General features: G+C 52.0%; 8 protein-coding genes across 8 annotated transcripts; 3 read left to right on the forward strand and 5 right to left on the reverse strand.

Annotated features, from left to right (window-relative positions):
- Positions 1-482: 482 nt before the first annotated feature.
- On the reverse strand, positions 483-1,946 carry AUEXF2481DRAFT_7304 (uncharacterized protein; the record flags this gene model as incomplete). The annotated part of the gene is made up of 3 exons (XM_013485844.1): positions 483-1,267; positions 1,320-1,829; positions 1,889-1,946. 3 exons carry the CDS (start codon positions 1,944-1,946, stop codon positions 483-485), a joined length of 1,353 nt encoding a protein of 450 aa, XP_013341298.1.
- Positions 1,947-2,736: 790 nt separating this feature from the next.
- On the reverse strand, positions 2,737-4,182 carry AUEXF2481DRAFT_7305 (uncharacterized protein; the record flags this gene model as incomplete). Its single annotated transcript, XM_013485845.1, has 1 exon — positions 2,737-4,182. The coding sequence occupies one exon, from the start codon at positions 4,180-4,182 to the stop codon at positions 2,737-2,739; it is 1,446 nt and encodes a 481-aa protein (XP_013341299.1).
- Positions 4,183-4,214: 32 nt separating this feature from the next.
- On the forward strand, positions 4,215-4,855 carry AUEXF2481DRAFT_366853 (uncharacterized protein). The gene has a single exon (XM_013486014.1). The coding sequence runs from the start codon at positions 4,338-4,340 to the stop codon at positions 4,674-4,676; it is 339 nt and encodes a 112-aa protein (XP_013341468.1). The 5' UTR covers positions 4,215-4,337; the 3' UTR covers positions 4,677-4,855.
- A 1,476-nt stretch (positions 4,856-6,331) lies between these two features.
- Positions 6,332-7,189, forward strand: AUEXF2481DRAFT_100144 (uncharacterized protein; the record flags this gene model as incomplete). The annotated part of the gene is made up of 4 exons (XM_013486015.1): positions 6,332-6,533; positions 6,588-6,620; positions 6,741-6,787; positions 6,848-7,189. The coding sequence occupies 4 exons, from the start codon at positions 6,332-6,334 to the stop codon at positions 7,019-7,021; spliced, it is 456 nt and encodes a 151-aa protein (XP_013341469.1). The 3' UTR covers positions 7,022-7,189.
- Positions 7,083-8,038, reverse strand: AUEXF2481DRAFT_90973 (uncharacterized protein). Its single transcript, XM_013485979.1, has 2 exons — positions 7,932-8,038; positions 7,083-7,878 (listed from the first exon to the last, which is right to left on the reverse strand). Exons 1-2 carry the CDS (start codon positions 8,001-8,003, stop codon positions 7,339-7,341), a joined length of 612 nt encoding a protein of 203 aa, XP_013341433.1. The 5' UTR covers positions 8,004-8,038; the 3' UTR covers positions 7,083-7,338.
- A 1,177-nt stretch (positions 8,039-9,215) lies between these two features.
- Positions 9,216-10,562, forward strand: AUEXF2481DRAFT_7308 (uncharacterized protein; the record flags this gene model as incomplete). The annotated part of the gene is made up of 4 exons (XM_013485846.1): positions 9,216-9,233; positions 9,488-9,685; positions 9,747-10,058; positions 10,122-10,562. 4 exons carry the CDS (start codon positions 9,216-9,218, stop codon positions 10,560-10,562), a joined length of 969 nt encoding a protein of 322 aa, XP_013341300.1.
- Positions 10,563-11,437: 875 nt separating this feature from the next.
- Positions 11,438-12,021, reverse strand: AUEXF2481DRAFT_42646 (uncharacterized protein). The gene is made up of 2 exons (XM_013485922.1): positions 11,911-12,021; positions 11,438-11,853 (listed from the first exon to the last, which is right to left on the reverse strand). The coding sequence occupies exons 1-2, from the start codon at positions 11,986-11,988 to the stop codon at positions 11,671-11,673; spliced, it is 261 nt and encodes an 86-aa protein (XP_013341376.1). The 5' UTR covers positions 11,989-12,021; the 3' UTR covers positions 11,438-11,670.
- A 275-nt stretch (positions 12,022-12,296) lies between these two features.
- Positions 12,297-14,876, reverse strand: AUEXF2481DRAFT_42647 (uncharacterized protein). Its single transcript, XM_013485923.1, has one exon. The coding sequence runs from the start codon at positions 14,500-14,502 to the stop codon at positions 12,790-12,792; it is 1,713 nt and encodes a 570-aa protein (XP_013341377.1). The 5' UTR covers positions 14,503-14,876; the 3' UTR covers positions 12,297-12,789.
- Between the last annotated feature and the right edge of the window lie 1,069 nt (positions 14,877-15,945).

Here is a 15,945-nt window from a genome sequence, read left to right on the forward strand (position 1 = left end):
TAGAGTTAGGCATTGGAGTAAGGGAATCGCGTGAATGGGTCCGTCGCTGGGAGAAACCTGTCGTGTTTGGGGATGCGGATGGGAGGATGATGGGACGTGTTGGCGGAGATTTATGGATGACAAATGTAAGCAGATAGGAAAAGAGAGATATTGTTGGCTTTGAGAAGGCAGGTGGCTTGGTTGCTTGCACCTTCCCAAAAATCGACACGGCTGGTCAGCACATCGAAAAAGGCAACTTCTTCCACTCGCGCTTGCCGTATCAGCGTTTACTGAGAAAGTCACACTACTAGGTACTCAATGCACAGCAATAGGCTGAAGTCATGAAGAATGCTGGTCCTTTCGTAAGAAGAAAGTGTATGAGGAAAATATACAAAAGAAACATAACCCATGCCGAACTTTGAGATGCCATTATCCAAATGACATCCGTCCTTTGATCATTACCAGAAACGCCGGCTTCATAATATAGCGTAACAGAGGTCGTCTCATGAATAGAACTGACCCTTCTGGAAACTCTCAACGCCAAGATCGCCAGCCTTGCCTTGCACACTGGGGGGCAGGTCTCTAGGGGCAGCCTTGACAAGCTCCTTCTCTCTATCGGTCATGGTATTTGAGCGGCTATCGCTGCTCGCGGTGGTCATTGTCTGAGCACGACTTCCTGCAGGGCTGTTACCGCTGGTGATTTGGCCTTGTGGACGGCGCTGAATTGTCTCCAGGTAAGGAGCGGGGAGGTAACCCTTGCGACCATCACGAGCACGGCACTGCCACCACTCTGAGGGATTTCCTAGAGGGTCGGTTTTGCTCAATACGGCTACGAGGTCACCCTTGACCACGGCAAGATCAACACCTTGTACAACATTTGCGTTGGCTTCAGGGTTGAAGTCGTAGAGGACTCGGCAGAAGTCGAGCTTAGAAGGATCAAGAGGTTGTTGAGGACCCTCGGCTTGAAGGCGGCGTTGCTCTTCCTCTTCTTGGCTGCGAGCCAAAGCGCGAATCAGCTTGCCCATGAGGTAAGGCAGACCAAAGACTGCAACGACGAACATGACGAAAGGCTTCTTGCTGGCACGAGGAGGTGTAGGAGAGCCGTCAGGGAGACGACCATTGAAGTTGGCGAAGTTGGCAGGGGTGAGCTCCGTGCTGCTTGCAGGAAGAGGGCGACCGGTCAATTTCGCCATTGCTGTGCGTATCCAGCGGATGATGGTAAATATTCCCAGAACTTGACCTAGTGTTTGGCGCAAGTTACCGAACTGCTCAGCCACTGAAATCATTGCTGTGAATGCGTTAGTAAGACCGCAATGCATGTGTTCAAAGGTATGCCTCACCGAAAAAACTCGAGTGGGTTGCCATATATGTGCTCTCCAGCATTTGAGCAAATCCACCAAAGGCTCCTACGATGCTCTCGATGAGCTGGAAGGTGGTCTGGGTGCTTTGGCTGAAAGTCTGCGTCAAGCTCTGGCCATTGGGACCGCCCATGGGACCTCCCATGCCGCCGTAGCCGTTGCCGTACATGCCGCCCATACCACCCATGCCTCCCATGCCACCATAGGGGCTTCCGCCGTACATGCCTCCTCCTCCGCCATACATGCCACCTCCGTACATGCCTCCACCGTAGCTGGAGCCGTAGCGTGAGTAAGGCGAAGACATTGTGCCGCCGCCGTAGCCGTACGGTGATGATTGATAGGGCTGGTTGCCGGCGAAATTGGAAGCGGTGCGATCCACGACCGAGTTGAGGGATTCTGGTCGCGATGGCAATGCAGGAGTCGCAGCGGTGCCGGTGATGTTTGCTGATGATGATGGTGATGATGTGGGTATGGCGGCGGATGAAGTTAATGCTGTGTCATGGACGTCAGTCGAGTCTGGAGGGGTCGAGCGCCGACGATCCAAAACGTACCCGACGATGAGGCAGCGCGTCCTCTTTCCCACGGCTTCGGCGGCGATGGCGTCGCCATTGCACCAGATATGTGTCTATGTCTGTTGCTCAAGGGTTGTGACCCCAGAGTTTTGATGAGAATGTGACTATTTGTCGTCCTGCTAGGATGCCGAGGCTGTTTGTCGGCCGCTTGCCGCCGCCGCCTGGGATTCCTTCCTTGTCACGCGCACGTGAACGGGTCTTTGTCTTGCAGGCAACTCCTTCTGTAAAGCTTTTATTTGAATTAAGACCAGGATCTATCTGGTCTTACAGCCTCATACTAAAATGCCGACCTCTCATTTTACTTCTTGATGTTCGATTTTATCGGTTCGGACTAAATCTCCGCTTTTGGCCATTGCCGAGGGAAGCACATGTTCAGGGTCTTTCTCAACTCAATCGAAACGTCAGGGCATGATCGCGTTCTTACTCGAGAGTAGCATCCATGCTCCTGATCCGACAAGGCGCGTGTCAATATTTCATTGGAATGACGAGGATCGATCGAGACTATTGATGCGTAGCGGCAGTCGCTCGATCCAGGCCCAAGTCCACATTCCTCGCAGCCACTTTATATGGAAGCCCGCATTGCTGGTATCAGAGATTATCATAATTCCGTAGTGGCTAGTGAGAGACGAGATGTTGCTGTTGATGCATTTTGAAATTTCGCTAAGTACAGTTGTTGCATGCTAATCACTATTTGTGCAGTCGCCTCCAACACACCATCTCCACGCCAGCGCTATGAACATCCAATGCTCCTCGCGAATCTCAGAATAAATTAAATTACAAACATAGCCTCGTCAAGAATGTTAAGAGGACAAGAAACTTGTCGCCTTCTACGAAACCAAGGCGAACAGAGAGTTCAAGGTGCTCTGAACCAAGCCAGACTCGCAGAGGTCTCCAACCCAGGAGGAATCGAGGCTGGTGGGGAGCTGGTAGTCGCTGTCGAGGACCTTGATGTGCATGTTCTCACCGTTCATGAGAACCATGGCCTTCATGCTGCCCGAAGTGGGACGCTTGAAGTAATCCGAGTTGCCGCCCTTGATATTGCTGTGGATGGTAGACTTGCAACGGAGATCACCGGGAGCAAGGACCTCGAAGAGATCGAACTCACCGCAGCCAGTAGTCCAGCAAGAGCACTCGGCCTTGCCGTACTGAAGAGTGCGAGGAATCTGAGCGTTGAGCATCCAGATGGCAGGCATGTCACCGTTGGTAGCAGCATCAGTGTTACCGTCCAGAGGCATCTCGAACTCGAAGAAGAAAGCCTTTTGTGCACCAGCGAATCCGTGGTAAGCAACGTTGCCATCACGGTAGTAGCCGCAGTCACCATCGCACTCCTTGTCGGACATGATGATGACCTCGTGGTTGGATGCAAGCTGAGTGTCGGCGAGAACCTGAGGAGAGGAAGCACCAGCATCACCCTTGTTGTTGGAGTAAGAAAGTGAGTTGCCAAAAGTATAGTCGAAGACACCCGAGCCGGAGCCACCGTTGTGGTTGAGGAAGACGACATTGTCTGCAGAACCGGCCTCGGAGTTGTAGTAAGCCTTGCGACCCCAGGATCCTGAGCTACCAGTAGAAGTGGTGGAGGTTGACTTGGATGATTTGGATGAGGAGCTAGAGCTAGCCTTTGCAACCACAGCGGAGCTGGAGCTAGCACTGGAGCTGTATGCGACAGGAGCGTTGACCTTCAAGAGCTTGGGCAAGAAGCCAGCTGAGGCAGATTCGGTGTTGGCGGCAGAAGCAGCAGCGGCTGAAGTGGTGGGAGCAACAACTGAGGCAGCGGCAGTGGAAGCGGCACCAGACCACTCATTGATCCAGGAAACGGCTTGACCGTCGATTATTGCCGTTACCCAATCGCCAACGGCACGCTTCTCAACATCCTCGTCACGCTTGTGCTTCTGAGCATGCTTGTGAGCGTGGCCGTGACGGTGCATGGCACTACGCTTGGCCTTCATGTGCTCGGACGAGTCGGTGCTGGGTGAGAAGAAAGCGAATTGCTTCAACTTGAGAGGACCGCGGAAATGGAGAGAGACTTCCTCATCGAGAGGGGACATTGATCCGGAGTAACCATAAGGAGTGGAGGAGCAAGAGCCAGAGTTGCTATCCATGGCAGTGATCTTGTTGTAGGAGCCCTTGCCCAGCATTCCGGTGTAAGTGATGGCATCGACGGCCTGGCAATACCAGTTGCCATTGTCGTCGACGGAGCCTTTGCTGCAGAGATCGGCGGCAGCTCCAGAGATGGAGGCAGCCAAGAAAGCACTGGCAGCGATGATGTTCTTCATTGTGTTGTTGAGCGTCAATAGGGATTGCTTGGTTTGGCGTAAAAGATGCGCACACGGTTATATGAGGCGAATAGCAGTAAAGCAAGGGGGTATCAAACGCGACTTCAATGCAAATTGGGTAAAGATCGTGAAAATGTCACTAGGACACTTAAAGAATGACTGCTGGTCAGGTATGTTTGTTGTTGGTAGCGAATGACGAAGTAAAGGAATGGGACTCGAGGTCGACTCGGGGGCTGGGACCTGGATTAAAGCGAAATCGAAAACCCGGGTATATTGAACAATGCAAGCAAAGAGGCGCTTGGGGTCATGGTCCTGGCACGCCTAGAGTTAGCCTTTCTTACACGCGCCGTTATGGCCGAGTCGCAGTGTGGGTCATAATCTCGCTGGACATTAGCGTGAATGCATGTGGCTTGGTGGGTGCCGCTGTCCTCCATTACTCTGGAGACCTGTCGCGCGACAGCGAACAAAGAGTGGCATTGTTGTTGACCAGTTAAAGTAATGTTTGATGAGCCGCAATAACTCTTGTCTTTGTGAGATGACGACCTGTACGCTGCCCATGAAGATCATTGGCGTATCAATTGCCGCCCCTCATTTCAATTGATCGTGGAGGATCTGGCATGGCCCCCCGACGGCGACTTGGCCCAGTTGTAAGAAGTCCGCACGGCCGCAGCTTTACTCGACGTTTCACCATGGAACCGACTCTGTGCGCTACCCTGCATGTCCATCGCCCCGAGGCTCAGGAAGCAGGCGAGAGACTACCAACGCTTGTACTCACTGGGTATCCAGAACCTGTGTCAGACGCGGAGACCTTGACGGGTGGTGGCCTGCTTGCGAATGGACAACATGTGGTCGCTACATAGAAACCTTCTTCTTCTGTCTCGGCTGCTGCAGGAACACAGGGTCAATCCCGACACATGAAGTGTCTGGAGATTTGTTCCTGCAGATCCAAAATAGCGAATCCAAATTCATGTGCCAAGGCGAGAACAGCGATCCGCTTCCCATCCAAACATGACACGGGATGTTGATCTTCTGTTTTGCCGCAGCGTGTGCTGGTGTGATGGCCTGGGTAAAACATGGAGATGTGTGGCCCATTACACATGGCGGCCCGAGTCAGGAGTCAGGACAGCTCACGTTACTCAGATCCTGTCGCAACGGCGCGGATAACAATCCGATGTTGTGCTTCCCGATCGAAGCATCATCAAACGGTGATACCGTTATCCTCATACCCGTACACAGATACGTACAGCCATCTGACAAGGCCTCACGTCTATCCGGCTTGTGATGGGCATGCGCCCCAAATCCACGATCAAAGCGGGAACGTTGGTATAGCAATTGACATGGAGTAGAAATGCGATGTGTTGATTCGGAAGCTATTTAAGATTGCCAAAAGACATACAACAATACCCAAGGATGCCACGCATGGATGGCTTGGAGCCAAGTAAGAAAGAGATTTCTGAATCTCGAGTACCAAGCTGCATTCTAGAGCCAAGGACTTAGCAGGGGGTTAGGGGCTACAAATGTCTTTCGACACTGAGCCACACCGGTGCCGAGGCCAGGTATAACCAACTCGCTTGTCCTGCTCAAAAGGAGGTTTTCTGCAAAAGTCACTGTTAGCCGCTGGGCAAGCGGAATGACCAAGATGCGAAGTAAAATATGGTTGGAAAGATCAGAAGCCCATTTAGATCATCGAGACTCGTGAAAGTCTCTGACATAAGAGGTACCAGAAAAATAGTAATAAAGCAAAATTCATCATGTAAAGATTGGTGGAAGAGTCGGGGTCAAGGATGGGGGCTCGTTACATACCAGTTCAGAAGAAGGGCAGAGCCTGAGGCCACACTCACGCGAGTTGAGCACAACATATGCGGTCGCACGCTCAGTGAGCCATCAGGCTCTGCCAGGTTGTTGTAAAAATGCGCCTTTGCGAACACGACTTTTCCATGTTGTAGAGATCAGAAGCTTTATGGAGGTGAGAAGCAGAGTGAAGATTTCGCTACGGAAGAACGTCGGAAAGACCCGCCCACGAGAGTCTTGGCACTGCCTCCCCAGCCAGCGAAATTGATTTGGGCTTTGCTTCCTGCGAGAACTTGAACGACGACGAGTAACTGACGACCCTCTATCCGACAACTTCTTCTTCCAACCGACATTCAAAATGGGCCGTCTTCATTCCAAGGGAAAGGGTATCGCTTCCAGCGCCATCCCCTACTCGCGCGCTCCTCCCGCATGGCTCAAGACCACTCCCGAGCAGGTCGTCGACCAGATCTGCAAGCTCGCCCGTAAGGGTGCCACCCCTTCCCAGATCGGTGTTGTCCTCCGTGACTCCCACGGTGTCGCCCAGGTCAAGGTTGTCACTGGTATGTTCCACTCGTCGCAAAGATTTCGCGCGACCAAAAACTAACACCTTTCAGGTAACAAGATTCTGAGAATCCTCAAGTCCAGCGGTACGGTCCACCCTGTGTGAAAGAAAGAAAAAGATGGAAGCGCAAGAAATTGCCAATACCCACTTTTCAACATACAACTCTGCCTCTGTTTGGTCTTTGACTGACGGAGTGATATAATAGGCCTCGCCCCTGAGATCCCCGAGGACCTCTACATGCTTATCAAGAAGGTTTGTTTATCCCGATTGCCAAAACTTCTGCGCCCTGTTGGCTAACATAGCATCTCTCAGGCTGTTGCCGTCCGCAAGCACCTCGAGCGCAACCGCAAGGACAAGGACTCCAAGTTCCGCCTGATTCTCATCGAGTCCCGTATCCACCGTCTTGCCCGTTACTACAAGACCGTCGGTGTCCTTCCCCCCACCTGGAAGTACGAGTCCTCGACCGCCTCCACCCTCGTCGCATAAGCGGCTCACGACTGAGAAACGTCGAGAGGAGGAGCAAGCGTGGATACCACATGGCGTTCAGGGCATGTGTATTTGGAAGGTCGCCGGAGTTTGCACTAGCTCGTTGCAAAGGGATGAAAAAGTAAATGAACGACCAGGGCCGAATTTGGACCCTCACCAAGAAACCATGTGTCCGATTGTATATCATCTTCGTCCCTCCTCAGTAGCGCGCTTGACGTGATTGTACTATTTTACATGGGCAACCGTAATGAATCTCATAAACTCCTTCCCTCGCTATGCAACGTTGTCATTTCCTGCCCCAGTGCGTGCCCAAACCATCATGATTCTCCCTCAGTCTCCATGCTGCGCTTCGCTAAAAACTCGCTCAACCACTTCAAGGGCTTCTCAGGTTCATAAGCAGCCAGGTACTTCATACCCTCCAGTAGATGCGGTGTGACGGCCTGATTGAGATAGACTCTGGTTGGCGAGCCGTGAGCATGAGGTTTCTCGGGTGGTAGTGATACCGCTGGAGGAATTGATGAAGGTCTGGTTGGCGGAGCAGGTGGAGGCGTAGGTGCTGAGGCTGGCAAGGATGCTGTTGGTGGCGCGATTGTCGCCGAGGCTGTAGCAGGCAATGGCGATGCTGAAGGAGCTTGTGCGACTGGCGGAGGAGGCACTTGACCAATCGGCGCGACAGAGCCTCCATTGAGTATGCCTTCCATGCTTGTAGGTGTCGATTCCTGCAGTTGGACTCGGGCGGTAATAGATTGGTCGGTCGGTAGTGCTTCTTTCTCGTCTACAGGAGCGGTTGCTGTTTGGTCGTCTTGGACGGTTCCTGCCACTTGTTCTGGCGCCGATGGTATACTGTGTACGGATTGCTGATGAACAGGCAGTCAGCAGCTCGTCCAGCCAGATTGGCATAGATTCCTACCTCTGCCATCTCCTCCTTCATCTCCACATCGTTCATCGACGGCGCAGACACGCCATTTGTTGATTCTGCCATCTTATTACGATTGTTTGTGCTAAACAAGTTATGGCAGATGCGATCGCATTCGTAGAACAGCTTCGGAGCGCGATTGACAAGGTCTGTGCTGTGTGCACGGACGCGTTGTGGTGACTACTTCTCTTTCTTCTTGCTCTCCAGCCCATCCGACTGCGACTTGTCGAACCACGCGATGCTTCTACATTTTCTATCATCCGGTCAAGCGGCTTGTCAGGCCGTTGATTCTCTAAAGCGGTTGCACTCACAATCGACTCACTTCGATCGCTTCACCCAGCTATCTCCGTTTCCCACAGTAGTGAGTGAGAATTGACTGCAAACATGTCTTGATATGTCGCCATTGCCATTGAATGTGCCCTCGCTCTCGCGATAGACATTCCGTGTACTATCTGCATGCAAAGCCATATTGAAACCTAGTGCGCCTCTGGCGAGACAGCTTCGACTGGCCACTCCCCCAGGCGGCTCTTTCGACTTCAAAGAGCATCTTGCATTTCGACAGCTCCGTAGTTGGCATCTCAGCCTGTGAGGAGATCGCGGAAGTTGTCTACGTGTATTGGACCTGGCTTAAGAGTTTCGGGGTACCTGGTCCGACAGGAATATCAATCATGTTTCCTCTTTGATGCCCCTATCATGTGAGCTGTAGAAAGGCAAAATCTCTTTCAGAACAGAGACACATCTGTTGAGAGCACGGCAAACGACTCATCTCCTTGAGCGAACGTACTCCCTCAAAATACTGTGCATTTTTACAGCTGGTCTTCTACCAGACGTCGATGGATGAAGAACGTGTTTGGCTCAGAACATCCCTGATCCTCACTCAGATTTCGATCACTTTCAACCAGACCACCTGTTCGTCAATTTGTTGACCCCGGCGAATCGTTTCCGTGTACGACCGTGACGATCCGAACCATTCGTCTTGTCTTTCACTTGCCAATCCAATTCGACAACACGCACAACAACACAATAGGACCACCAGATTCCGTTCACTGCTTCTCTTTCTCAGACTACTTATCCAATTTCTCCCTCCCTGTTTCTCCGTGTTTCTTGCCCGAGCGTCGCGAAATTCTAGTCACAGCAATCCGATAGCAATTTCGCTCCGTTCACTACTTTCCTTCTCAACACTACTTGGTCAATTTCTCCCTCCCTGAATCTCCATCTTTCCTTCCCGAACGTCGACAACCTCAAGTCAGATCAACCCGACCCTCAACACCTTCAACCATGCCTCCCAAGGGCTCCGTAAGTCATATCTTATGTTTTTTCTTGATATCGCTGTGTCCAGCCCCCTCACAACCCGTTTCGCGCCTCGGGTCGACGCAACGACGCGTACCGGGTTCATCTCGCCGTTCATTTCTCCTTGACCTTCTGCCTTCCATTCCTTGTCACCCTTTTATGTCACATCTTGTTATCTTTCTCCCTTCCACTTTGATCTTCCATCATCCTTTCTACCCCTCCATGCTTGACTTCTCGTCAACCTACTTACATATGCACAGAAGAAGGCTCTCGCCGCTGCTCCCAGCACCCCCAAGGCTGATTCTGAAGATGAGGCTCCTTCTACTCCAGCCACCGCTGTCAAGGCCAAGACTCCTAGACCCAAGCCAACTCCAAAGGTCTTCAAGAAGTTGTCCACTTCTGTCAGTGGTGCAGCTCCGGTTGACGTCACGTACGAGAACGAATCTGTTCACAGCAAGGTAAGTGGAACCCTATCAGATAGTTTGAGGCTTATAGAATCCGGCATTGACTTCTTCACAGGTTCTGCCCAAGGGCGCTGGTTACGGTCATCTGATCAAGCTCGTGGCTCCTCAGGCATTTGAGCTTGTAGCATCTTACATGCTTGACAACGGTCTCCAGGCCATCGTCATCAAGCCTAGTGCCCCCTTCCAATTCATGAAGCTGCCCGAAAACATCCGCAAGACAATCCTGGAACTGCTCCTTACACCTGACACCAAGGGTAACAAGATCCAAATCTCTACTGATAAGATTGCCAATGGTTCCAAGGCCAAAGAGTACGCCAAACAGTTCGGTTTGAAGCACAGACTTGCCATCGGCCAGTTGAACAAGGAAGTACGTACAAAGAGTGACTCGATCAGTTGTCCTTCGATCCAGGCTTGAGCTAATTGTGTGCAGCTCGCCGCTGAAGTTCGAGGCATCCTCTATAGCTTCAGGTTCCGCTTTGACAACACGATGACCTTGCTTAGCTTCCTCAGCGGCGTTGGCCCAGATGTGCATCATGCTTTGTCGCGTATCACCATCATGAACTACCAGAAGCCCACCGCTAAGCCCACCATGAACCTGCTTGCAGAGTGCAAGAACCTCGAGAGCGTCAGCATTCTTTCTGGAGTCGGCGTCAACAGCAGGCCCGACAAGACGTCCAAGAGCTTCTACGCCGAGGCTGAACGTCTCCTTCAGGCCATTGTCAACAGACACGGTGGCAACAAGGATGCTGCTCTTGATGTCGTCAGCTTCGGCAAGGGATGCTTCACCATCAAGGAAGACGGCGAAGAATGCGAGTGGGAGGATGAAGACGTGACAAAGTTCGCCGAGCAGATTGCCAACAAGCTCAAGTAAGCACCTTCCGTCACCATGAGACCAGTACCTTCACGTTCCGAATGCTTTCGAATTCGTTTCGCCCTTGCTTCTCAGATACTGGAGCCTGGGCGTAACATCGAATTCAGCATGGCGAGGAGCAACTGGACACGATCGTGTCTGACCACGATCTTCAAAGGACCACCTGCACATTTTTTCCTTTTCCGCGTCACTACTAAGTAGAAACGCGCTCATCGTTACCGCAAGGTTTCTCAGGTTAATCACATAAAACACCACAAAATCACCAAAAAAAAATACACCCCCAACATGTCTTTTCATGTTTAGTTCTCTGTGATATATATATATGCTAAGTCTTTTTCTTGATAGTCTTCCTGTACTGCCTGCTTGGGCCTGCATCTGTGGCTCCTCGGGTTTTGGTCATAGTTGCGCCGAGGTCATGGCTCTGAAAGCTCGTGTCCATTCTTGCCGCCCCATTGTCCACAAGCGTGTCGCCGCTCTAATGCTCTGAGAAGCGCGATCGTAAGTTCAAGAAGAGGAACAGTACATCAAAGACTTCGCGGCGTTTGTCTTGATTTCTCAGCAGTAACTACTTTCCACTCAATTCATCGCCTACGCACTTTACTTTGACATGGATGTGAACCAGAGAAGCATCTTACCTTTGAATAGCTACGTCTTGCCGTAGCAAAGAGACACATTCGCAAGCCATGGGACCACCAGACGTCTTCTACGGTCCATCTAAGTACCTCATCTGGAGTGAACTGTGTGGGTATTGCGACGATGATGCTTCAATCAATGATGCCGAGTATTAAGATAGACAAGTGGTTTACACATATGCACCGCGGTGATGTTTTCACACAAATCAAGTGGACATGGTGGATGGAGGGTGAGATTGTTGAGTGGTTTGAAGTCCTTCGTTAAAGTCGTATCTCGATTACATAAGGTAGCCACCTTCACAGCAGCATTCCTTCCTCAAAGGATCATGGCTCTTGCCAGGCCCCGTGTTCCACAGCTAGATTTCTCCAAGCGTTGGTCGTAAACATGAATTCCTCCAAGCCAACATTGACGTAGGATGGCAATGGTATTTCGGTCTTCAGGTCGTGTTTCGAGATTTGTGTCGAAAGCGAGTAGCTTATGCGTGCTTCTCGGCCTCCTTCTCGACGAAGGGCTCCTTGTTACCGCCCTGGCCAGTCGAGGTGAGGGTGGCACCAGAGAGACCGCCGCCGGAGGCGTTCATGCCCTCGATGCTGTCACCCTTCTCGATTTCGGGCATGGGGGCAGCCTTGTTGCTGCGGTCGACACCGGTGGATGCGGCCTGGCAAGATGCGTTAGTAAGATGAAAATGGTCGGATTGACAGCTATCAAGACTTACACCGCCAGCATCACCGTGGGTGATGTTGTGGCCAGCCTCAATGGCGTTGTCGCCAGCTCCAGATCCGTCACGGGGCATGTTTGATAGTGTTTGGTGGGGTGGTTGTTTGAAAGAAAAGGGATTGATGTGTTGCTTGGAGGGAGAGTCTAGCAGAATGAGGAGATGACCAGTGCCTTTTGTTTGTGAGCTGAGTTGTTTTCGAGTAAGAGCTTGCTCATAGCTACCTCATCGGTGACGTCAAATTTGTCCTTGGGTCCGGCGCTTTTGTGGAGAAAGCTCGTCACTCCCTCCCTTGGCACCTCTCTGCCCCTCCATATCGAGATGCAGCTTGAAGCTTGATTGATGAAAGCTCGAAGACACATGCTAAATGTTTCCTCAGAGCTCTGTCGATGAAGATTACTATGGGCGCTTTCAGTCGACGATGTCAAACTACAGCAGCACAATCATGGATATGTTTCTCTTCCTTTTGTACCAATATTTCGCTTTAGTCACGCATCCGTATCATAGCCAGTCTGCTGAGTTCTTGCTTTGAGAACGAGTCATGGTCCACAAATGGTACATTGTGACTGTGTCAACTGACAGGCGACACATGGATAATCTGTTGCGTCAGCGTAAACGCATCTCTAGGGCTACTGCGTCCTGAATGTTATGTGGAGGTGCGTAGGCGCGAGAACGATGTACCTCGAGGATCAGACATCATTTCACATCATGAGTACCCAAACTTTCGATAAAGGTATAGACAAGTATTAGAATTAGGTTTTAATCTTTGCTAAAAGTACACCTTCCTGGCAATATGAACGTCTAGCGTTCAGCCAAAGGCATGGTATGGAACAGGATATCCTTCGTCAAAAAAACCCAAACATGGTTAGGTCAAAGCGTTTAACCGGCCTGGTAAAGACCCAGCGCAATAACGTGAGGGTTGATCATGGTCAAGTTGAAGGGGGTGAGGAACATGTCAGTGTCGGTAAGGGCAACAAACATGGTACCGTTGACGATAGAAGCACCGCCAGCGTAGACCTCACCAGCGGGCTGGTAGGTGTAACCAGAGTTGGCGCCTGTCTTGATGAGAGGAGTGTAGGTCAAGTTGAGCTGAGCGGCCCAGGCAACGAACTTAGGCTCGCCAGCAACGGGGTTGACCGAGGTGGTGTAGCTGTTGTTGGGACCGACAGCAAGACCGGGAGCATCCCAGGTGAAGTTGACCTGCTTGCCGGCGAATGAAAGAGGCTCAGAGCGGTTGCGAGAGATGGCAGGGCCACAGCCGTAGCCAGTAACGTTCAAGTGTTGGCAGCTCTCCTCCTCGGGGATGGTGGAGATGCTGGGATCAGAAGTGCGGTTACCAGTGACTTCGTAGTCGGCTGTGTCGTTGGCAGACCAGCGGTTGATGTTGGGCTGGTTGACAATGTGGAGAGCAGGGAAGTTCTGCCATGCGAGGCGAGTGGTGTTGGCAGGGCACGAAGAGATGTAAGGAGCAAGGAAAGTCCAGGCCCAGGATTGAGGAATACCAGTCTCGAAGTAGACGGGCATGGGGAAAAGACCGCTCATCTGGCGGAAAGCCATCTGCTGGCGGGCCTCAGTGGCAATAGACTGAGCAAGGAGCTGGCCAACCTCACGGCTGTCGAGGTGGTTGATGAAGCCCCAAACACCAGACTCTCCGTAGCGAGTAAGCTTCTGGTTGAAGTCGAGGAACTCACGGACGGTGGTGTAAGGGTAGTTGTAGGTGCACTGAGGCGGTGCGGTGTGGCCAAGCATGTTGGTCAAGAGGGTAGCGTGACCCTCCTCTTGCTGGGCCATAAAGCGGATAAGCTCGCGATCCTCAGCAGTGAGACCAGCGGCAATGAAATCCTCCTCGGAGAAAGTAGCGAGACCGTTGTTGAAGGTGTCGAGCTCAATCCACTCCTGGTAAAGGCCGAGAGTGATGGACTCGTAATCGAAGTCGGACTCGACCATGTAGCGAGGAAGGGAGCCGTTAGTACCAAGGCCACCAGCAGGGGTGTAAGGAGCAGGCTCAGGCTGAGTGAGCAGGCCGTTGGTGTTGTAGTAAGTGGCAGTAGGGTTGAGAGGAAGAGTTGAAACGGTCAGACCGAGAGTGGCGGTAGTTACAGCACCAACAATGGTGGGAGTACCGGAGTAGGGACCGTGGGAGGTCGAGCCGGTAACCAAGCTGCTACGGAGAGGGGCTGCGGCTCCAGACTGGGTGCCGGTGGGGACAGCAGTGTAGATGGCATTGACAGCAGAGTTGGTGCCGAAAGAGGTGGCGATGTTCTCGAGGTCAACGGAAGCAGCGTTCGACTTGTAAGGAGCATTGGCACCAGTGTAACCGGCAACCTGGCTACCGTATTCGGACGAAGCCTGGGAGGCATAGGCACCTTGAGGAGCAGAGGCAGCAGTGCCAGAGCTGGCAGGTGCAGCAGCAGTTGAAGGGCCGGGAGCCTGAATCTGACCGTCGCTGATTTGAGTGACTGCGGAGCGGACAGTTGAGGCACGAGGAGCCTGAATCTGACCATCACTGATTTGGGTAACAGCTTGCGGTGCGGGTGCAGCGTAAGCAGCACCGGCAAGCAATGCCGAGGCGAGAATTGACTTGGAGAACATCTTTACAATGAGATGAGAGTTGTATGGTCAATGGAGGAGCAAACCCCACGAACCATTAGCTCTACATATATATATTTTGCGACCTCTGCAGGAACGACAATTCGGCATGCAGCGTCATCGGCGACCAGTATGTCTAGCGGCATCGTGACATCAACACTCTCTAGACAGGCGATCCTGATCTGGTGAACTGGCGGATGCCGTCCCGCTTGCTTCGATCGCGCTTTTTCGTCTCGGTTGCAACCATTGGGGTAGTCTCCGTGCATGGATCAATCTTTATTGACGACTAGCATGAGCCGCACCAGCCAAGAACTCGATGTAACATGCCTGATTGAACTGCTGAGGAACCCGCCGAGATACTTTCTGCGAAGTTCTCAGGTCTTGTTGCGTTGCTGCATACGCCTGAGCTGATGGCAGTCATTGCATTCCTTTGTCTTTGCCTTCCATGGGTCATGGCAAATCTAGTGACATTCCAGGTGACATCTCATGAAATCGAGATGATCCAAGGTTTGCGTCAGGGCGCTTATGCGGCTCAATAGTCCGAATAAGCCTCATGCAGCCCACGTCATGCTGTAAAATGTCATCCCGCTGTCGAGCCGTGCACTTCCATGCAAGATTCCTGTCGGCATGCGACTCATGAAAGCAGCACTATCAATGTGACTTCCTTGCGTCTGACTTTCTGCGCTTGTGCCAGTCATGTCTCCGCTGTCTTCTTTGTCCCACCTGTAAACGTCGACGAACGACGTAGCTATTGAACTTATAATCTTATCTAATCTGATTGATCTATCGGACTCTGAAGTCAATTCTTCCAACCAGCGGCACGACAGTGAGGTTTATCGGGAAACGTAAAAGGCTTCCCGTTGAGATACGAATCGCCGACATAACCCTGTTTATTGTCACCGTGTGGTTTGTAATACAGTCGATGGTCCATGTCGTACTCGACAAAATGCCTCAGACGAGAAGCGGTGTTCAATCATGACGGCACTCACCCGTCATGCCAATAACGGGTGCATCTCCGTGTCTCACCTCGCCTGCCTGTCTAGAAGGCAAGCTTACCCCCATGAATTGGTGTAGCGTCGCGTTCCTGGCAATAGATCGAGTACCCATCACGAGACGACCTTGCTGGGTCAGGTCTTCGCAAGACATGGCCATCTAGAGATGCGAAGTCGGGCACTCTTCAAACACCCGGATATCCGACAAGGTCGTCCTCAATATACTGATTAGCAGCGTGGAGGGAACAGCTTGGACATTGATACAAGCAACCCATGCAATCTCCAGACCTTGGCAAACCTGGCGTCTCAGGTGGGTCGATCACTTTCTTCCAAATGGTGTCGATGGAGAGGGCCGCGGGCATTTTCCTTGCCCATCATGATCACCGCTGCTCGGAACGTGCCACTTCTCGCGTTGCAGACCCGACAGCTTCGGTCCTCTCTTTTCGATGTCGAA

This window comes from Aureobasidium subglaciale, assembly GCF_000721755.1.
Source record: "Aureobasidium subglaciale EXF-2481 unplaced genomic scaffold scaffold_19, whole genome shotgun sequence".
NCBI classification, from domain to species: domain Eukaryota; kingdom Fungi; phylum Ascomycota; class Dothideomycetes; order Dothideales; family Saccotheciaceae; genus Aureobasidium; species Aureobasidium subglaciale.